This window comes from Podarcis filfolensis (genome assembly GCF_964270895.1).
Source record: "Podarcis filfolensis genome assembly, chromosome: 10".
Taxonomy (NCBI): domain Eukaryota; kingdom Metazoa; phylum Chordata; class Lepidosauria; order Squamata; family Lacertidae; genus Podarcis; species Podarcis filfolensis.
This window is the reverse complement of record NC_139612.1, coordinates 52,301,490-52,324,199: the sequence shown is the minus strand read 5'-3', so window position 1 is coordinate 52,324,199 and position 22,710 is coordinate 52,301,490. Positions and strand designations below refer to the sequence as shown.

Genomic DNA, 22,710 nt, shown 5'->3' with positions numbered 1-22,710 from the left:
CAATATGTCTCATGCCCATTATCCACTCAGCCATTTCATCCTCAGGACAAAGTATGTTTGCTCAAGGATTTGTTCTTCAGTTGAACAAGGTAAATGAAGAGGGTGGATGAGTATTTCTTATAATGGGTTGAAAATCAGGACGCACCAATCCTCATTCTCAACAACTGCCTAATTAATGTTAAAGGGGAACATTCTCATCTTGGTTCCTGTTGATGCATGTGCAACTGAGAGGAGTTGCCACAGCTAGGATGGCCAGCCTATTAAAATGAGAATTCATCCCCTTAATGCATGTCAGCTTTTGGATATGTTTGCATTTTTACATGACCTTTGGAAAGATAGAATCGCATTGACACAGCAGTATTTTGCAGTAAGTAGCCGACCTTTGAAAACTGTAAGCATGAAAAAAGTGAAATAAGAGGCCATATCATAAAGCCACACCTATAATATGTTAACAGTATGTATTCTCTTACAGACACTTAAAAGAATATTGTTAATGCCATAAAACCCATTTACAACAGTTGATTCATATCAGTACATTATATGAACATTTTGCTAGGATCTACAAAAAATGGCCAAGGATCTTTATAAAATGTTACTATAAGGCAAAGTACTCCTCCTCACCCCAATAATTTAGTGGTTCCACTTCTTTAAATGAAAAAGACACTGCCTACATCATCATCATCACCATCACCATCACCATCACCATAATTTTATTATTGTTAATGTTTACTGCTACAGAATTAAAATCAGTCTAATTAAGACACAGGCTCAATATATTCCATGTGGTAGTCTCACCATAAGGTTATCATTCATTTTCACATGTCTATGTCTACTCTCCTTGTAGATTTCCCGATTGCTATTGCAAAAATTATTTTTGATGGGGGGGGGGGGGAGACCAGTTACTGTTTAAGGAAAGAAATATTGGTGCCTCTGCAACTTGTTGCCCTAAGCTACCAGATAATTTTTACAAATTTACTTTTTGAGACAAGGGTATGTTCACACATCATGGCAAACCATGGTTAATAGTTCCAGTGAACATGCAGATCACTCTCAATTTGCTCCTCTCCACAAGTGGGAGCAACAAACCACAATCCATAGATTAATGTTACATATGAACTGGGGATCATGAACTGAAGGTAATGTTTGTGCTTGGATTACCACTCTCCCTGGTTTGGATTTAACACTAACTCGGGGACCCTATTTCCTGTTTCCACTCGCTAGTGGGGAGGAGAAAAGCGGGAGAAATCAGCCTGTTCACAGTAAGCTGCTACCCTGACATGCCAATATTTCTTAATATCAAACAAACTTTAATAGTAAAATTCTCAAAATGCCTCCTGTGTTTATGGCCTGACCCAATAGGCTACTTCCTGTTAATCCCGGCCTTTAAAAAATTATATTTTTCAAAATACATCTCACAGTTTTCTTTCCATCAGTTGAAGCCCACACATGGAAAAACAATAGATTGGTGCAGAAGTCCAGTTTCTTTCAGGTGAAATCTCACAGGTTTGAATTCAAAAGTCTAACTCAAGATCTGTAAAATGTTACCCACTGAAGACAGGGGTAAGTATGCCTCCTGCTACTTCTCTCCCCTTCTTGGATAAGGATGTTTGATTGCACAAGCAACCTTGTTAGCTCAGGCACGCCCTTAAGCCTTTGACTTAAATCACAAGTCTTATCTAAAACAACAACAACAACAACAACGTATCCCACTGGAAGTTGAATTCACATGCGTCCTCTTCATGATGCCAACATCTGGCACATCTTTTCTTTTTTTCTCTCCTTTCCTCCCCCATCTCTTATTCTGATCAGGGAGGTTAAGCAGCAGGAGCCTGAGGAGCCTGATGTAGATGTGTGGGAGATCCTGAAGAGTGCAAGCCCCAATGACTATGAGAAAATTGCCTTTCAGTATGGAATCACTGACCTGAGGGGCATGCTGAAACGTCTGAAGCGCACCCGCAGGGAAGAAAAGAAAAGTGCAGGTAGGGGAAGCAAGGAAAAGCTGTTTCACATCTGCCTAGGAATACAAGTGACACTTTTCCTCCTAAAAGATTCTCGCAGACAGGAATTAGTCTTGCAGCCCTCATAACAAGGTCTCTAATTCTTTCCTAAAGAGAGCCATTCTCTTTTTAACAATTGAGCCATGTGAAGAATTCACACACACACGCACAGGCTTTGCATTGGCTGGGTCCATGGAGGACCCAACCATTTAATGAGCAGACCAGGAAGGAGAACCTGTGGTTCACTCTGATCTAATGACACACCTCCCCATTCCCACGTGCTGCTTTCTGATTGGCCGTGAGTGTAGATTGGCTAGTGCCGCCATGGTACAAGCTGACCCCAACTGGCCAAATGATGCTTTCAATCCTACTTCTCCCTGCTCCTCACCCTGTCGTGGGCACAAAGGGAGCTCCATGACAGCAAGGAACCAGGAGTTTCAAAGGAATTTGTCATATTTTTAACAGTTGAGGCATATGAAGAGTTTTGCCAAGTATGGCTTAATTCTCACTGGGGAAATCAGGCTTGTTAAATTATCTCCCTGTTGCCTGTTATGGTAACTAGGCTTCATGACCTGCAAAGCTACAGTACAGTTTTGGGGGGTCAGACAACTCAGAATTTGTGTTTATTTTAACTCTAGGATTTGAGAGCAAGATAACACATTTTAAAAACAGCAATATACCATTTGAAACACCTTAAGCAGAACGGCTGATTATTCCATATTTTTCAGGGCTTATCCTAATGGGTATCTCCATTAATTCACTATTGTCCATATGACAATCTCTTCCAAATCGCTGCCTTCCCACACTTTCTCTGACCTCAGTCTGGATTGTCTCATGCCAGGGATGCTCCAAAATGGAGTGTGAGGAAATCTGGATTGAGGGAGATGAAAGTGTGGGAAGTCTGTGATATGAAGGAGAATGTCGTCTGGACAACGGAGGTATGGGAATCTTACAATCCACATTGAACAACAGTATGAAGGCGCCTTTAGACATTGTAAAGTTTCATGACAGAGTATGGGATTCCACATATTTTCTGTCTGTGTGTCTCCACTTCAACATTTTTATCACCCAACAGCTTTTGCTAAGATTCTGGATCCTGCATATCAAGTGGATAAAGGAGGTAGAGTAAGATTTTCAGTGGAGCTGGCTGACCCAACGGTGGAACTCAAGTGGTATAGAAATGGGCAAGAAATACGTCCAAGTGGAAAGTAAGTATTCCCATAAACCCAGCTTTAAACAATGTTTCATATTCAGTTCTTATATCCTTAATTAAGAGAATTGGGTGTTTTATTGCAGGTGTATTCCGCAGTATGTTGTTGACATATACTGTCAAGTGTATAAATTGAAAACTTGTATATCCATGTCTGTTATATATTGACAAGCAGAGCCTGTGGGAGGGTGGTGTGGCAGGAGGATGAGATGCTTCTGAGGACTGGACGTGTCCAGGAACACTCTCCACCTCTGCCATTGCCAGCCACTCTGAACAATGAGCCCCCTAGGACAGAAAGGAAGAAAAGTCGTGAGGAGGAGTTTGGGTCACTGGAGTAGAGTCTGTGTTCATAATCATTGCCTGCTTCCCCAAGGTCTGTACATTCTCTCAAGAAGCCAGATCAACTGAAGATACTACTTTGCGTTTTTCGGGCCACCAAGCAGCTGTTAGATGCTAATGAGCTTTGGTCATTACTGACCTGAAACCAATGTGAACCCATGACCTCAAGGTGAAAGGCTCCATATCCCATTACCTATCCCTTGAGCCATCTGGCCTACCAGTAATGTTGGCTCCTTTGCCCCAGCTATTATTGTACTTTTTGAAAAAATGACAAGAGTGCTGGAATGAAACCTGGGCTCCTGTTACAGGTTATTTCCATCTTCACTGATCTAGGGTTTCAGAGACTGCTCTGTTTGGGCCTCTCTAACTTTGTGTTTGCAATAATCCTTCCCCAGCTTCCTAGAAATAATGTATTCTGATAGTTTTAGGGCCACATACATTAACATACAGGTGTTAAAATGCAAAAGGAATAAGCCGTGGGGTGGAGGGACAACAACTGATAACTATTAATAATTGAAATAGGTCTCGGGGAAATTCTCTCTTCTGAAACTTTTTGCTTTTGGGTGTGTGTGTCAATTCCCTGTTGACACTTGGGGGGGGGCCTTTCCTCAAATCTGTAGCAGGAAAGGAAATGGTTAAAATCCACACCACCAGTAGCAGCAATGGTTACAACCCTACTATAAGCTTAGGCTATTTGCTAAAAAAAAAAAAAATGAACACCACCTCTATGCCTCCCAATAACATTCTTTTTTCTGGGTGGCTTAAAGATAAAAAACCATTAAAAATGCAATAATGATAATAGAACAATAAAAGCGGCATGCAAATTTCATGATAAAAAATCAAATTTAAATATTCCATGGCAGAAAGTATAAACAGGTAAGAGAAATACATGGCACCTTTTTAAGACATCCTGTTGCATAGGTTCTTTCTCTATATTACCCTTCTATTAGATCAGCAGAACCCTGTACAATTCCTAGAAACCTGGCCATAATTCCACGTTTGCTATTTTGCCATTTTCCAACAGATACATATTTGAGCACAAAGGTAATGAGAGAATCTTATTTGTCAACAACTGCATGCTCACAGATGATGCCCGTTATCATGTGACTGCTGGTGATGAGAAATGCTCTACAGAACTCTTTGTAAGAGGTAAGCAAGATTACAAAGTTTCTGTCAGTTTCTCCGCTAATATGAAATAGCACAGTTTTGTGGTTTATTTGTTCTGCATGGGGATGACAATTCAAATAGATGAAATGAGCCACCTGCACTTGCTATGGCTTAGCTACAGTCATGGGTGCCCAGCTACACCCTGGAGCATGTGAGGAAGGAAGACCAAGGCCAAACAGAGTTTCCCCTTCTCATTTGCTCTTCCATTCCCACGACCTTTCCACTGCCACCAGGTGGAAGTCTTTGTTTTCCCCTGGTTCCCATCACCAAACAGCTTAAGCTCACTTGGGTCTCCAGTAGGCAGTGTGGGGTTTGTCTCTGAAAGGTCAGGGGTATAAAACTGCAGATAAAGAGACCATATGGCTTTAAAAAAATTATTGTGGGGGGGTTAACATCTAAATAGTTTACACACATAACAATCCCAAAAGAGCTAAAGGGTGATGAAGTTAAAACAGGATAAACATATCCAGTTCGTCTTATCTAAACAAATTCTTACTTGCTAGAATTCTGTTAGGCAAAATTATTTCCGTAAGAGTTCTTCCCTCTTCTCTCTATGTCTCATAGAGGCTCACTTTTTAAAATTATTATTATAACAGGTTGTAGAATCAGGGAGCGGGAAGAAAAATAAATGCTACAGACAAATAAGTGCTTGTAGTCTGAAAAAAAGAAAGAAAATGGGGGCGGGGGGGGGAGAGAAGGGAACTTTTCCCCTACCTGCACTGTTTTGATGTACTGGTGCAATATCCTAGGTCAGCTGATAGTGACTGCACAATGCTATGTGGGGGTTTTATGTTTTCCAGTCTAAGTCCATCAGTTTTACACCACTCTTATGTTCTTCTTTGCTCATGCAATGGATCATAAGACTTAGGGCTCCCAGAATGCTCCAGCTCCAGCTGGTGTAAGATGTGGAAACATGGTCTTGCTGATTCAAAGGAGGCTGCAATGTACAAAACCATCTGATGTTATGATTTTAAAACAGAGTGTTCTTTGTTCCTCTCCCCTCAGAGCCCCCAGTGATTGTGACCAAAGGCTTAGAAGATACCAATGCTTATATTGGTGACAAAATAGAATTATCAGTTGAAGTGTCTGAAGATGATGCAAATGTGAAATGGTAAGCCACCTACATCCTTCTTTAATTAATATTTTTTGGGGGGTAGTCCTGCTGAGATTAGTTGTGGTTAATTTAACAAGTTAGTCATACCCAATTTAAGTTCCATTGCTTTTAACTGGGCATGGCCATAATGGATTTTAGCTAGATTGGACTTTCGTTATCCTGAAATGAAGTGCCTGTCAGTATAAGGGTGTATTGTACAATTTATCCTGCTGCATTTTTGCCTAGGTAGCTGCAAATGTACCTTTAAATCAGACTTCCCCAATGTGGTGCCCCCCAGCTGTACTGGCTGGGGCTCATGGTAGTTGTAGTCCAGAGTATGTGGAGGGCACCATGTTGGAGGAGGTTGGCTGCTTTAAGAAGCAATTCAGGGGTAGCCGGTGTGGCACCTTCCAGATGTTGGGTCTACAACCCCCAAAATGCCCAACTATGAGGATGGGGGCCAATGAGAATTTACTAATTTTAGGTGTTCCAAAGGGCAGTTTAGCAGCTTTGGATCATGTGCAAATGTCAGCATGTGCACATGGAGTTTTGTGCAAGCAAAGGTTTATGCAAGGAGCATCCCCTGGCACAGAAAAAATAAGGCTTTCCTTGTTCAGATCAGCTTCAATTTCAGTGTAGATTGTGTCCAGGTACACCTAAACCCTAAGAGAAATGGATTTGGACAAATCATATTGCTGAACTCAGTTGGGCAAAATATAACAGAAAAGCTATCCAAATGCTAGTTATGCCATATGCATCAACAACATGGTAAGAGGATGAAAGTGTAGGTGTTCGTGATTGCTCCATATCTTTGCTGAGTGACTGCAGCCATATCCATCAACTTTTTGATTGCCACTCATGGCTTGTTCAGCTTGATCAGATTTAAAAATGGCGTGGAGCTGCCCCTTGATGATACATTTCCATTAAAAAAATGAAGATTGAAGATAAAAAAAACCTCACCCTGATCACTGAGGAACAAAGTTGCAACTATGTTCAATTTACTGTTAATCCAGAGCTCGTAGGACAGAGACGTCTTTAATAATAAACTAGTACCAGTGTAATGAGACAACCCTTTCACATGATGATTATCACATGAAAAGCTATTCATTGGGGGGAGGGATTCTGCCACAGCGATAAACATTATTTGTGGTCAATGAAAAGCTAATTGCAATAAAAATCAAAACCGAACATCTCATAAATATAAAAATAAAATCTGTGTGTGTGTGTGAGAGAGAGAGAGAGAGAGGAGGAGGGAGGGAGAGGGAGAGAGAGAGAGAGAGAGAGAGAGAGAGAGAGAGAGAGAGAGAGAGAGAATATGAATATTGTGAAAGCAGCATCTTACATTTTTAAAGGGGACCCTCTTTATGGAAATATTTGCTTTTGTCTTAACAACCCTACCATTAGGTAGAGGCAGGTGGGTGCTTCATTCAGCAGGCGCTGAGTTGGTGGGTGGAGTGGGGACAGGGAACAGTAGCAGCAGAAGCAAGGTGCTGGAGGACAGAGTTCTATGTTGCACACGGCCTGCCCTGCATCCCCTGAGTGAGCCTCCTGCTCTCAGGTGTGCTGTCCTGTTTCCATTATTGAAGTAAGATGCCACTGCCAGTCCGATGGGCTTCTGGCAAGTGGAACCGCACAGGTAGGGGTGCGCCTTGTCCTTTGTCTCAGAAGAATGTCTTTCAAATCTACCAGAAAGTTTTTCCAGGGCGTATTTCCAAGCAGGAAAGATTGTGAGTTCTTATCAGCAGACAGTCACCTTTTTGTTTTGGTTGTTGTCCCTGAACAGGTTTAAAAATGGTGTGGAGCTGCCTCTTGATAGTAAATCTCGATACAAAGTGAAGGTTGAGGGTAAAAAACACACTCTAATCATCGAGGAAGGAACCAAAGCTGACAATGCAACTTATTCAGTGATGACAACAGGAGGACAATCATCTTGTAAACTAAAAGTTGACTGTAAGTGTGGGGAGTGGGGTATGGTGTTCTAGTTGTGCTAGAAATAGTACATGTGATGCCTTCAGAAGCCTCCGAGTTCTACTCAGCACACACATGCGGGACAAGCAAGTGAAAGTGTCTCCTTTTAAGCAACTACTGGGGAACATGAACATTGTACTATTTTTTTGCTATTTCTAAGCCATTATTTGCATGCTTATACTTTTTATGCTGTTAACTGAGAATTCAGTTATGGACAGCACTGCTAATAGGCACTGCTTCTAACTAGACAATAAGTTAATTGCATAAATTCAGTCAATGTACATATTTGTTCTATACATAGCAGACTTGGGAAAGATTGAGCAGCCTCAGGAGGACTGTGGAGCTGGGGAGAAGTTTCTCTCCCTGCCATGAACCTAACAAAAATTGCCTATCTGAATCAGCTGTTTGTGGCTGCTACTTACAGAATAAAAACATGCATGTTAATTGTATTCAGGCAATTCATGTCTTGCTTGATCTTAATACAAAACTTGGTAGGTTCTTAGATGCACATTGGAGCTCACAGTACACAGTACTGGACCACAGTAGCTTCCTGTGGTCCAGATATGCTCCAGTTCAGCACCGCTGACATAAACAGATCATGATGAACTGCTGCAATAATTTTTCTCATTTCTCTGTTTCAAAGTGAGGCCACTTAAGATACTACATCCATTGGAAGACCAGACTGTGAGGCTTGGCAAAGAGCTCTCCCTGAAATGTGAGATCTCTGAGAACGTAGAAGGGAAGTGGTACAAAAATGGGCAGCTTCTCCAACCCAGTGACCGCATTAAGATATATCACAAAGGAAGGTAGGCATGCAAAACAGTAATCCTTGAAGATCAGGGTTAAAAAATGCCTGGAGCCATTCCTTTACTACAGGTAGGTAGGGTTGCCATATGTCCGGCAGGTATTCAGCCCTCGTAAGTAGCATGAGGGGCGGGATTGCTGAAATGTCTGGGAAAACTAAAAAAAAGCTCAACAACAAGGATAAAGGTTGTTGATTTCAAATGACAGCCATCTTGGGATATTCTGGTTATGAAAAACAAGTAAGACCCATATATTTATAACCAAAAAAAGGGGCAAACTAGATGAGTAAAGGAAGACTCATAATTAACATTTCCTGATGCGTTTTAAATTAATAACTAGGTTGGGGGGGGAGCAGCAATCAGATCAGTGCTGCTACATGAGTGCTGCTTCTATTCTCAGGACAGTAGATGAGCACCCAGCTGCTAAAGTAGTAAAAATGGTATTGGCATCATAATTTGAAAATCAGAAATCAAAAGGGCAGAAATCATTTATAGCTGCACACACAGGAGGAGGAGCCCATAAATTTTAGTGGCATCTATCAGTTCTTCCTCTTACAAACTTGATGGTATGAAATGTCTGTAAAAATGTAGGTGTAAACTCATCTTTGCATTCAGAAATATGAAACAATTTGGGTCTAATTCATAAGACATTAGAATTGTATTGTCATATAATGCAGTGTATAGTTTATGGTCTCATACTTTAAGTTCTTGCATATTTTTTTCCTTTAAATTTTCTGTCTTGATTTTCCACAGAATCCATCGGCTAATTGTTGATAAATCACTCATTGAGGATGATGGAGAGTACATGTTTGTTCCAGATGCCTATAATGTCAACATCCCCTGCAAAGTGCATATTATAGGTAACTTTTGAGTTCCTGTTTGTTCCTTTTTTAAAATGTTTCATGTGCTATTTAATATTCAGAGGCAGGCCTGCATGGATCACAGGGATAATGTACTGTTGGCCTTAAAGCAGAGATTGGATCAGCTAGATGATTTGCTAGTGGTTGCTTTTGTTCCCTGCATTTGAACATTTGTGTCATACTGGGAAATTGGTAGAGCTGGAAGCTATGCCTGCAGTTCACTGGGGCTTGCATAGTGAGATACATTCGAGGGTCAACCATGTGTATCTGTTGTAGCAAGAGCAGCAAAGAGTCTTGTGGTACCTTATTGACTAACAACAAAGATATCACACACACACACAGAGAGAGAGAGAGAGAGAGTTTGTTTTTTTCACAGTAAAATTGATAGTTTTAAAGATCCCACTGGATTCCTTATTGTTCTTTTTGCAACACTGCTACTCATCTGGAACACAAGGGGACAGAAGAGAGAGCAGAACATTTATTGTAAAAGGTATATGGAGGGCTATATTTAGATACTGCATTGAAAAGAAGGTTGGACTAGGTTAAGGATGTGACTCTCCAGATGCTGTTGGCTGACTGCTTTTTAAAACCACAGCACAGCCTATAGTTGCTTTTGTTCAAGGTCAGGTGAAAGGTTCCGCCACAAGCCAATATTGCAGTTGAACAAACTTCTGAACAGTGGGATGACTTGCAGGATGTTTTCTCATCTTTTTCAATGTGTTTTGGCTTTGTCCTGCTACTCTCATATCTCCCTTAGAACCTGGGGTTTCCTTCTGGTTCAGGTGGGTTCCAACAATCTGTGGAATAGGAAGCTGGTATAATGTCCAGGTTTGGAGCTAATGCTGCATCATTGCCTGGTTTGGCCATTAGTCTGGAGTAGGGCCGTAGCTAGGGGGTGGCGAGGTGGGCCCTCGCCAGGGGCAGAGGCGATGGGGTATGTGTGTGCAAAATTGGCTAAAAATATGTCCATAAATATAAATATGTATTATTGCCTCATAAGAAATAGTTTTTAATAGAGAGTGAATTGAATGGGGGGCGGGGTTGGAGGAGAGGCGAAAAGAAGAGCTAACTTGTCCGTGGCTAGGAGGTGCAATCTGGATGGTTCTGCCAGGGGCACAAGATCACCTAGCTATGGCTCTGGTCTGGAGAGCAGCATCACTGCTTCCCTGGCTGGTGAGATGTTTTATGCCATCCCTTTGTTTTAGGTTGGCTTTGTTTGGACCATCTTTTCTAAGAACAGGTGTGGGGAACCTTTGGCCCTTCAGGTGTTGCTGAACTACAACTCCCATCATTCCTGTCCAGTGGCCACGCTGGCTGGGTTGGTGCTGTAGTTCAACAACATCTCAAGGGCAAAAGGCTGCCCATACCTGCTAAGAGGGAGATATATTCTTCAGTATTTCAGAGGACAGTCTTATGAAGATAAGTATGCCGTAAGACACATATGGTGAAGGTATACTGAAGCTGGGGAAAATCTGTAATATTCCTGATTATAACATATGAAAGAACCAAAAATGTGTAACATTTCTGAATGCACCAGATGAGGGAGCCAATTGTTGTATGGATGGCTAGCTAACAATGTTTAGGACAGCGTATAGGACGGGATGATTTGTCAATTCCAGGATTCAAGCATAAAAAAAATGGACAAGTTTAGAAAGTTTTCATCTGCTGCTTTCTGTACTGTTAGGCTTTGTACATAATGAAATGTTCTTCTCATGGTGCAAATTCCTCAGTGTCTCAATTTTGCAGATCCTCCTAAAATCCACCTTGATGGGCTTGGTGATGGCAATACAGTGACAGTTGTAGCAGGAACCAAGTTACGTCTTGAAATTCCTGTCTCTGGAGAGCCTGCTCCAAAGATTATGTGGAGCAGAGGAGACAAGGTACAACTATAACATAGACATATATCTGCAATCTGATGTCAAGTCTTTAAAAATTATCAGTTTTGTTGTGTTTTATAATAAAATATGGGTAGCAGAGTAACCTATATCAACAGTGGCATAACTTTGAGCTAAATTTTGGGTGGTTAATGATTGCTCCTAGCCTATAGCACACAGGAAGCACATTATACTGAATCAGATCATTGGTCTCTCTTGCTCTGTAATGTCAAGACTGACTGGCAGTAGCTTGCTAGACAGGCGACGTTCCCAACCCTACTGTCAGATGTTGGGAACTGAATCTGGGACCTTTTTGATAAAAAGCAGAAGATGCATGCCCAGAACCTTCTGAAGCAGAAGAGTGAGCCATCCTTGACTAAACATCCTGTCCTTAAAACAGGAGGATGCCTAACCTATGAAAAGCTCCATAATTGCTGTGGTTTTTTCACAATAAAATGTAAAAGCCAGTTATCATTTTGTATGAAATAGTGCAAGGGGGAGAAGAGGGTAAGGAATAAGCAATGGATTCAAGCGAAAGTGCGAGTACCATTTAATCAATAGTCATCCTACCATCTCACCATTCCTCCTAGTGATGTGCTGGGTGACTCAGCTCACAATAGGTTTCGAAGATGGAGGGATTTATGTCCCTCATGTCTTATGCTGGAGGGGTCTGTCTTGTCCCTACTGCAGTTACACAAATGTGTGTCAACTAGTGGTATGTTCTGTGTGGTGCTGCTTGTGATAGGAACACAGGAAGCTGCCTTTTGCATGGTTGGACTGTTTGTCCATTCAGCCCAGAATTTTTTCTCTGACAGCAGAGGTGCTCCGTTTCACACTGTTACCCAAGATACATTCAACTGAAAATGCTAGAGATTGAACTCAGGAACTTCTGCATTCAAGTCATGTGGTCTACTGCTGAACTGCAGTTCACTCCTGCCGGTTGCATCTCAGTCTAACTACTTAATAACTAGGCAGATTTGTAGGGACTGCCCACAATGTATTTCACCTGTACAGAAGGCAGAGAGAGGGTGTGTGTCAAAGAAAGGGTGGTTTATTGGGAGGAAGTGTGGCAACAGAGTTGGGTGGAGAGTTAATAACGTTCTAAAAACATCCTGTGTAGATGTTCATTTCACTGCACAGATTATAGCTTGCTATGTGGTGGCTGATTCATTCTCAGTTGCACTCCACCCCAGCACCTCCTACATGCTTTTGTAAGGGACTATGGTCTGTAATGCTGCTTCTAGTGGTAGTACCAAAAGAAGTCGTGATACCATTTTGGACATTACAGTGGTACCTCTGGTGAACGTGATCCGTTCCAGAGGCCCGTTCGCAACATGAAAAGAACGCAACCTGAAGCGCCATATCTGCGCAGATGTGCGGTGCAATATGGCACTTCTGCACATGCGCGAGCGGCGAAACCCGGAAGTAACCCTTTCCGGTACTTCCAGGTCACTGCGGGACATAACCTGAAAGAGCATAACATGAAGCAAACATAACATGAGGTATGACTGTACTATAGAGTGTGCGACCCATTGACATGCTCCATATTAAACATGTGTTTACTCCTGTTGGCAGTTAGATTTTTGTTAGATTTTTGTATTGCAGATTTCTATTTCGATATCATGCTTTGATTCTTATTTGCCAATCTCCTGGTGGTTTTCAATCCCATGGTGTAAACTCTCTCTCCTCCTCCCCTCCCCTGCATAATTGATAGTGGCTCATGGATCCTGCAGCCAGAATACGGGCAGATAATTACCCAGACAGCAGTTGTTTGGTGATTGATTCAGCTGAGAGAGATGACTCAGGTGTCTACAGAATAATGCTAAAGAATGAGGCAGGAGAAGACACAGCCCACATCAACATCAAAGTGGTTGGTAAGTCTTTCCAGTTCAATACTTTTGTACCAAGACTGCTCTACTTAGTTCTGCGTTGTTATTTATCATTTCTATGGGTCTTTTCAGTATACAAAGTACTTCATAGGGCTGTAGCCAAGTAACTTTTACTCAGAGCAGACCCATTGAAATTAATGGATCTAAGTTAATCCTGTCCATTAATACATTTACTCTTGACTAAAAATGGAATACAACCCATAGTTTTTAGCTGCACTGATTTTATGGGTTTCCCCTCCCCTCTGCTTTTTAATTTTTTAATATGATTGCATCTGATTTTTGCTTCTTTTCTTGAAAAAGTCATAGCTTTTAAACTATGCTGTTCAATGTTCAGAAAAAGTGTTTGAGTGGTATACAAAACTAAATTTTAAATGAGCTGAGGTAAGAGATAATGGCCTGGTTTGCCTGTCGCATTAAAGCATAGTTTCAATGTGCTTGTACACATTGCTCAAAAGTTCCTGCAGTGCTCCTTTCCTACTGTGTCACTGACAAAACAACCCAGACTATGTCTTGATATGTCACCCAAATCTTACCTCATGTTTTTTTCTCTTCAAACAAACCATGAGTGGTAACCAAGGTTTGTTCTTCACTTACTGTTTCTGTTCTGTGAAGGTTTGGATGATATGATAAGCCAGACTCCAGGTAGGATTCAACTAATAAGCCCTGAACAAGGACTTCTGTTTGAGGAATTGGGCTTTTTTCACTCTCCTCCCCCTGCATGTCTCCTCAAAATTGACTCTGGGAAGGTTGGGAGAACCCCTGGAACAACATGCAGGGGGAGGAGAGGGGGATAATTTTGCCTGGTAAGCTGAAATGCTTGCCCTGACAGAATTATCACTTCAAAGACTTGTTTTGTCTGTGGTGCAGCAGCGTGAATGGAAGAAGAACACTGAGGGGGTGTTTGTGCAGCATGGTTTAATATGATGTACAAACTGGACTAATTATTGTTTCAAAGACTGCCAATGAACTTCTTTGTAGTTGAGTGCTGATTTACACCTCGGTCTTGTCTAGAATATTTTTTTGCAGTTTGTTTATTAAAGGTCTACTTTTTGCTCCAGTTTTGCTCCAGTTTTAGTGATAAGCAATAAACAGTTCACTGTACAGCAATATCAGCACGTTTAGTAGGGGAGGCTATCCAAGGAAATAAAAATATTTTTGCTTGCAACAGATATTCCTGACCCTCCTGCGGCACCCAATGTGGTTGATGTAGGAGAAGATTGGTGCATTATGAACTGGGAACCACCAGCATATGATGGTGGGTCGCCTATCTTAGGTAAGTAGATCTAGCATGTGCACAGCTATTTTGATATTTCCTAGCTTTTTACTGTCAAATTTAATGGGAACCTCTGAGTTGGTGCCCACATGGTGGGCATCTAGCTGCTGTCTCTTAAAATAGAATTTTCTGAGAACCAGCAAAGGAGATTTTCATCTTGTGTATATGACTTCATAGATACCATTTTATATACAGGCAAAAAACTTGCACAGCCTTCTCTCTGTGTGTCTGGAAACATGTAGAAAAACAGCATGTGACATAACAGTAATTGCCTCCAACTTTCCCACCCTAGTTTCACTTTATTGACTATCACTTTTGAAGGAAGAGAAACTTGGAGTATTATAAACATTGCATCACGCATTCAGGGAAACCTTTTCAGTCTGGTAGGCTAGATCAATATTTGTCTCCACCCCCCTGGGCCACGTTTGACAGGTGGGCAGGACAAACCACCTGTCAATCTTATGACAGGTGGGTTGTCCTGCCCCCATGACAAAGTCGCTTGCATAGCGCTTTCCAAATACCTGACAGCCATCTGGTTTTTGGGTGCTTTGGAACCACAGTCCAAGAGACTTTACTAGCTTCACAGCAAGCCTTTGCCAGCAGTGATCCAACTGCCAATAGGTGACTGGGAGCCATCATTTAATTTTCTCACAATGCCCCCAAGGTTACAATGCTCTGTGGCATTCTGGGAAATTAAAATGGTGGTTCCGAGTCCCAGGTGCCTGGCAATGATTGAAAAACTTTGGGGGGTGGGGAGATTAAGGGGTAGTGCTCAAGAGCAGGTGTGAGTAGTGAGTCTGAGGATATACTACATATTGTCACCAAGATTTGAGAGGAGGAATTGATATGGAGAGGCAACTTTCAGCAACAGTCCTATGTTTCTTGTATTATTTAGTACTGCCCACACTTGATTCAAAATCAGTTATTACCTGTTTCTAGGAAACATGTATAAAGCAGCCTTGAGATGTTTGAATAGTGTAAATATAGATAGCTTTAGGCCATGTAATATGCTTTGTGGACAGTTCGCACAAGAAATCAAACTGGTGTTTCAGCTACATGGCATTCCATGGATAAGCAGAAACACTTTAACTGGTGGTTTTTGCTTTCTCTAGGAAATGTGGGGTGGGGACCTATTCAGATACCACTGTGCTGTCCAGGTCAAACAAATACTTTCTGTGATGTTCACTTTTGTTCATTTTAGAAGTTCTGGGCCATTAGCCAATGATATTACATTTATGCTTATATTAATCAGCTATTATTAATCAGCTAACGACCTTATAGATCAAGATGATTGGACCTGGCTCCATAAAATGATACCATGTTTATTAATAAGTGTAAACCACAAATAACTTTTTTTTCAAACTTGCCTACAAGTGGCACCTATCTCCCTCCAAACTAAGCAAAATTTGTGAAGTTAATATGAATTTCTGGATGCATAAAAAAGCAGATTTTATACATGTATTTTTGTACTTTATAAATGCATTTTGAGCAAAAATAAAGCAATTCTGGAAGGTAGTAATGGATACCATACAGGAAATTACAGTATATAACATAACAAGGAACCCCAAGACTACCTTCCAATATGAGCAAAAGCAAGAACAACCAATATACACCTTGTTACAAGCTTTTTCATCTGTGCAAGACAATTTATTGGCCAGATTTGTAAAAATAATATAACTCAATAGGATGGTGGTTAAACAAAACAAAAAAAGAGATGTTGCATTATTAACTAAATTAACTATACAGTGGTACCTCAGGTTACATACACTTCAGGTTACATACGCTTCAGGTTACAGACTTGGCTAACCCAGAAATAGTGCTTCAGGTTAAGAACTTTGCTTCAGGATGAGAACAGAAATCGTGCTCCGGCAGCGCGGTGGCAGCGGGAGGCCCCATTAGCTAAAGTGGTGCTTCAGGTTAAGAACAGTTTCAGGTTAAGAACGGACCTCCAGAACGAATTAAGTACTTAATCCAAGGTACCACTGTACACACACACCATACACCCCCAAGAAGGTACATTTATAGAAAGATGAGACTTCTTTATTGTTATTTTTTTCATTCTAAAAATTTATAATATTCTTCCTGATAGTTCCATCTCTTTAACTAATGAAATAATAGAACGTATACATTTGTAAGAGTCTATGTTTTTCTTATCATATAAAAATAATAATTGTAATTCTGCTTATATTTGTTTAGGTTACTACATTGAGAGGAAAAAGAAGCAAAGTTCCAGGTGGATGAGGCTGAACTTTGACCTTATTAAAGAAACAACTTTTGAGCCCAAAAAGATGATTGAAGGAGTTGCCTATGAAGTCCGGGTGTTTGCTGTCAATGCCATAGGCACTTCGAAACCAAGCGAGCCCTCAAAGCCTTTTGTGCCTTTGGGTGGGTAGATAATATACAATGTACATGTTGTCAAATAATCAGACTATCAGAATATCAAAGATATGTCTAAGTCCGTTCCTCCATTTTCTTTTAAATGTTGCAGCAATTTTAATTAATGTGCTCCACAAAACTGCTCACAATCCCAAGGGGAAGAAAGTTTGCAAATAAAATGAAAGAAATAGTGGGAACAGGACAAAAGAGGAAGAGATCAAAACAAAATGTTAAAGGACTTTAACAGATAGACATTGATGCAAACATCCAGCAAAGGTTGTACTGCAAACTCAGACACTCTCTTTTATTGCTTCCAGCTGTCACGAGTCCACCCACCTGCCTGGCAGTTGATTCCGTAACAGATACTACAGTAACCATGAAATGGCGGCCACCAGACCAAATTGGAGCTGCAGGTTTAGATGGCTATATTATAGAGTATTGCTTTGAAGGAAGTAAGTGACAACTGAATTTTTCTTCCGTTAGGTGAGAGATGTTTTATTTTTTATATTAGAGAGCTGCTTTCACTCACATCGAGGCAACTATATTGTAAGTGGGGGTTCTCCAAGTCAAGTCTGTGGTTCTATCCTATCCGGCTTCTAAATGGTTGGTCCAACTTTTGGTAAAAATAATATTGGTCTTGCCTTTTTAACTAGCATTCCAGACCAGCGGCTCAAAATTCTGAAACCTTGTAAAATATGTATTACACTGATATGGAAATGCCATGTCCACTTACAGCAGCAATGCTAGGTGCTACTTTAGAAACAAAATGAAGGACAAAGGAAAAGCAAGAATTAATGCAGAGATATGACTGCCCCTCCCTTATTCCCATTGTCATTTCTTACTTGGTCAGGTCAACGCAACTCTTAGATTGGCCCTTCTAAATTTTGATGTGTCAGAATATTTCCCTATTTGATTTGATTTTGATTTTTTGTGCTGATAGGCAAGCTGAGCTGGTGATTGAGCCATCACACCTGCTTTGCCACACTTGAATAAGGGTTAATTATTTCAACCCATATCTGGCTGCATGCGAATTGGGGCATTTATCATGTTGAAGCCAGCCCTATTATATGATGAAGATTTTCAGTGTCAATCAGATCTCTAAAACTGCAGTTGTTCCTGTGTACATAGTGTGTCACTCTCTAGAGCCTTGATATAAGTTAAAAAGGCAACTGATCTGAAGTGAATAACAGTGGATGTGGATGTGACCTAGAACAGGTAAGGAAATGGGAGACTATGTGAAGTCCAGAACTTACACAGTTCATGTGGGAAAGCATCCCCCCCCCCAGTTTGCAATGCCTGGATAATAGCTATTCTATGAAATGTTCAAGAATAGGAGGATATTCTTGCCCTAAATTTAATTGTAGCTGTGTTACTGGTGTAGGCAGCCTATACAACTTTTACAGTACAGGAAGACCAGCCCAGAGGCTTGGGAAGTATCTGTTTCTAGAGGAAGTGAGTGGAGCACTGTGTGGCGGACAGAGGAGTGGCAGACAACAGTTGGAAGGAAAGTGGATGGTCTCCAGTTTCTGCTTTGCCCTCCATCACTCACCCTAACAGAAATAGCAAAGAACAGGCAGCCTTCACGCCTCTGAGATTAAAGGTTCAAGTGAGTGGCTTCACGCCGTAAGCTATGGCTAGCTATCATTTGCCTTGGCAGAAGCTTGCCACTATTTCCCTGATGAACAAAGCCCTTACAGAGTATTAAGGTGTTTTAATAGATTCTACTCTTCGACTGTGAGCCAAACGACACATGGCATTAATCACATGATTTGCCCTTGAGTGCAGGATTTTTCTTCCTTTCATGTATAGCCAGTACCCTCTTTCCTGCCTCTGGTCTGGATTTGGACCCTGGTGTGGGACTCTTTACTCCCTGATGCAGTCCTGATTTAGATTACCCCTGCCCCCTGTGGGGAACCCATTCCTGATAGGAGTGCCATACGGTTCAAATGGCTAAAGCTTTTCTATTCCCCCTCCCATATCAGGGTCCTAATCTGGATTTAGGTCCCTACACTTTAAAAAATCCTGCACACAAGGACAAACCATGTGATTAACATCATGTGTTATTTGACCCTATAGCAGAAGTTTAGACTTCTTCTTCTTCTTCTTCTTCTTCTTCTTATTATTATTATTATTATATTTATTAAGAACCTCATTTATAGATGAATAGCTATGCAGAGTGTTTAAACCAACAGGGACTTAAACCCCTTCCCACATTGCCAAATATCTTCAATGTGGGAAGTTTAAGAAAACTGGAAAATAAATAGATTTTCTTTTCTTTTTAAATGGACAAATTAAACAAAATTTTAATACGTCTGGTAGAGCCTTCCATAAACAAGAAAACTGCAGCATAATTTACAGGTTGGGGTAGGGAACCCCCAGGAAAAAGCAACCACAGGTGTTGTAGAAAACTGAAGTAAAGAATCAAGAATATATGAATTAGCCAACAGTCCCAAATTCTTTGTAACTGGGGAGGATGTGATATGCATAGTAAATCATAAATCTAGCCATCATAGGTAGAAATGTCTTTCAAGGGACACTTCAGGGTCCAGCAGAACAAAATTCCTTGTGTACCTGTTGAACAGAGCAAAACTTTTACTTTTTTCTTTCAGATAGGCTAAAAAGCATTAAGAAGATCCCTCAAAATGACAGCCACGTCTGCCATTTTGGTGTTACCCACCTCACATAAAATACAGTAGTGATGTATTTTACAGACAATACTGTGTGCATGATGTGTATTCTACTTATGCTTTGCATTTCTAGATATACACCTATATATTTATGTGTGTGTATGTATATATATATAGTTAATGCCACTCATGTGTATATTGTAACACTTTGGAACAAAACGTTTTGGAAAATACAAAAAATACTTGGTGTTTACTTCTATATCTCTTGCTCTGCCTTGTTTCCTTTCATTTTTTCTTCAGTACCTGAATATCTCTGTTCTTCATCTTTTTTCCAGTACCTTTCCTTCAACTAATTTTTCTACAACGTTTAATATTTCACCTGGATCTCCAGGTATACTTTCTTTGACTGTCAATCTTTCAGCTGTCACTTTTTTCAGTTCTGTCCTTCTCTTCTTCTTACTTATTCTATCAATTATTCTCTTTTCCTTCTCTCTTTTACTCTCTCTCTCTCTTGTCTATTGCCCTTGAATGGAATTTTATTAGGGCTGCTTTAATGCACAGACAATTTCTATGATAATAGTGCAGAGTGACCTTGGAAAAGTGAGAAATGTTGTGGCTTCTTGAAAGTTAATAAAGGGGATTTTCAGCTTTCAGTGGAACCAGTATTACATTACACATACACATATAAGTTTAAAGGATCAAACATTGCTCATGGACTTAGTGACAGGATCATTTATTATGCTCCTCTTAACTCATTCAGTACACAAGCTGGTCTCCGACCTTAATAATAAATTATTATAACTCATTCAGTCATTCATCTATGCTATCAAGAATTGAATATGAAGGCACTGGGAACTGAAAATAAAGGAATAAGCACCTGGATGATTAGAGGCTCCCAACTCTTTTATTCTCTCAGAATAACAGTCATTATAAATGCAAAACGGGTAAGGGAAATTCCCCACAGACATATTTCTGTAAGTTTGCAAATGACACTGAAGTTTTCATTGGCTAAAATAAAATGTTGCAAAAAAAAAAAGAGATACCCTTACCTGTTTTGTATTTCCTTTTCTCCGGAATCAACATAACAAAAACATAACCAGCTGAATATGGTGGCAAACAATAACCTAAATTTGATCCAACAAGTCTGTTGTCTCAAATCAGCAAGCCCTGAAACAACGTTAGGTGCCTTCTCAACCTCAAGGTGAACAACCCCAAGTAAAGCTTGTCTTCCAACACCTTTATTTCCCCCAGGTTTTGTCCTGAATGTGAACACATGTATTCACATGAAACTCAGGATCAGGGTCTTAATGGAAACACCAGCAACACAAGAATAAAACCTGTTGAGATCACTGCAGCAGTGCTGTCATCAGCAGACCCTACAACACAATTACTCTCCAGGTCCAGTTTTCTGCTTCCTGCCTGTTTTATTGTCCAATATCAAGACAGGTTATAAAACCTGAAAACTTTTGTCATTAGGCCCACCTTGCAAGGCACACCAATCCTTAAATAGATTTTAATCATTGAATGTTATCCAGTGAACCATACATGCTATGCACAATGGGGTTCGGAGCCAGAAAAGCAAAATAACAACCGGGAATGAAAACTCTTTGACAGGCAATACTTAGAGAGACTGAGTTCAGTCAACTGCAACTATACATCATGCCAGCAGACTTCCAGATCACCTTATACCAACATATACCTCTGCACACCACTGCTCTATTTCTTTTTAGCTTTCTCTTTCTTATTCTGGCCTACACTTTAATCTTCTCTTCCTGCTAAATCTTCTCTTTTACTCAATGGATTTCTCCTACCTCTCTCCTCTTCTTTCAAACCTCATCTTTCTCTCTGGATGCTCAGATATACCAGTCTCAAAGGCTCCTCTGCCTATGACTGTAAAGTACCAAATGTGCTTTCCAAATTATTTAGGTCCTCAGGAGCCCACTACAGAGGGCAAGGGAGACAGTGGTGGTGGTACAGAGCAAATTAATAGTGAGGAGACAGACGGGGGCTTGATCAAGACTGAAGAGAAGACACCAAAACCCTGTGAGTTTTCAACGGCATCATCCTCCCCCCTTTCCCCCCCAATTGTGCTGTTTCCCCTTGATCTGTGGTTGGAGCCTCAGTCTGCTGGAAGCAAAGGGACCAGGGGGGAAACAGGCAAACAATGGTTTGCCATGTGTAGAAGAAACAAGCTCTATTTCATTATCTAGCCAATTCCTTGATCATCCCAAAGCTCCTCTTCAAGGTGCAGTACATATCTCTGTATAGTTACTAACAGGGATTACTAACAACTGACTCATATCTTGCCTGTGTGAAAGTGGGTGTCTCTGAATTAACTTTAATGGTGGACTCTCATAAGGTATATCGGCAGAACTGTATGAAGGTGAATTTCTGGAGGCAACTTATGACCTGGAAGGTAAAGTATGCAACAAAGATATTTAAACATTCTTACTGAAATTGATTCCCTTCCCCCAACAGTATAATAGTGATGTTTTTGAGGGAACACTATCTGCTACATACGCCTTCAAAAATACAAAAATACCGCAGTGACTTGGGGGAAAAGTTCATGGAATTATTATACTATATAGAGTGCTCTTTTGGTTAAACAAAAGGTGCCAGAACTTATATCTTGATAAAAGTGCTGTACCTGCACAAAATGGCCATCATGGGCGGGGGGGGGGTGGAGAGGTGATGGTACATGGTACTATCACAAAAAAGCACAGACTATACTGTACGTGACTCGGTTGTTTTGCTTATCCTCATAATAGCCCTGTGCAATCGATCATTATTATTATTTCGCAAATTGGAAACTGAAGCTAGGAAAGAGTGGCTTGCTTATGGCTGAAGCAGGAAATGAACCTAGGTAGTATATGCCCAAATCCATTGATCCACCTACTGAAACGCATACTGTCTCCACTCACATAATACTGAAGAACCAGTTTTTAAATACAAATATATAATGTGGTTAGTTTCGTCTGCAAAGTGTGAATGATGCATTGTTCTTTCTGTATGAAAGCCTATTCAATAACTGACTATAAAAGACAGTTACTGGTGTGTGAAGCTATTTGTGAATTCTGTATTGGTTAGAGAAAAATAATAGCTAACTTCTTTCTCTCTAAAGTTCTGAGTATCAGTTAAGCTGTTATATATATATAAAGGCCACAGTCCCAGTCCAGATGTGTAGAGCTCTAATACATACATGGCGCTCTCACATACAAAGTCTTTCCCCATTCA

The 22,710-nt window shown here is 40.7% G+C and overlaps 1 protein-coding gene across 6 annotated transcripts in view; it reads left to right on the top strand.

Annotated features, from left to right (window-relative positions):
• Positions 1–22,710, top strand: part of MYBPC1 (myosin binding protein C1) — a 111,882-nt gene that overhangs the window by 67,873 nt on the left and 21,299 nt on the right. For 4 of the 6 annotated variants that reach the window (XM_083574177.1, XM_083574179.1, XM_083574178.1 and 1 more), the window contains 13 exons: positions 1,810–1,979; positions 3,073–3,205; positions 4,571–4,695; positions 5,719–5,824; positions 7,590–7,756; positions 8,418–8,580; positions 9,331–9,437; positions 11,184–11,317; positions 13,026–13,185; positions 14,369–14,473; positions 16,670–16,858; positions 17,167–17,301; positions 21,403–21,519. In XM_083574177.1, the coding sequence (XP_083430303.1) occupies positions 1,810–1,979; positions 3,073–3,205; positions 4,571–4,695; positions 5,719–5,824; positions 7,590–7,756; positions 8,418–8,580; positions 9,331–9,437; positions 11,184–11,317; positions 13,026–13,185; positions 14,369–14,473; positions 16,670–16,858; positions 17,167–17,301; positions 21,403–21,519 (1,811 nt within the window). The remainder of the gene's footprint in view (positions 1–1,809; positions 1,980–3,072; positions 3,206–4,570; positions 4,696–5,718; positions 5,825–7,589; positions 7,757–8,417; positions 8,581–9,330; positions 9,438–11,183; positions 11,318–13,025; positions 13,186–14,368; positions 14,474–16,669; positions 16,859–17,166; positions 17,302–21,402; positions 21,520–22,710) is intronic. The other 2 variants (XM_083574182.1, XM_083574181.1) reach the window with 1 other exon arrangement.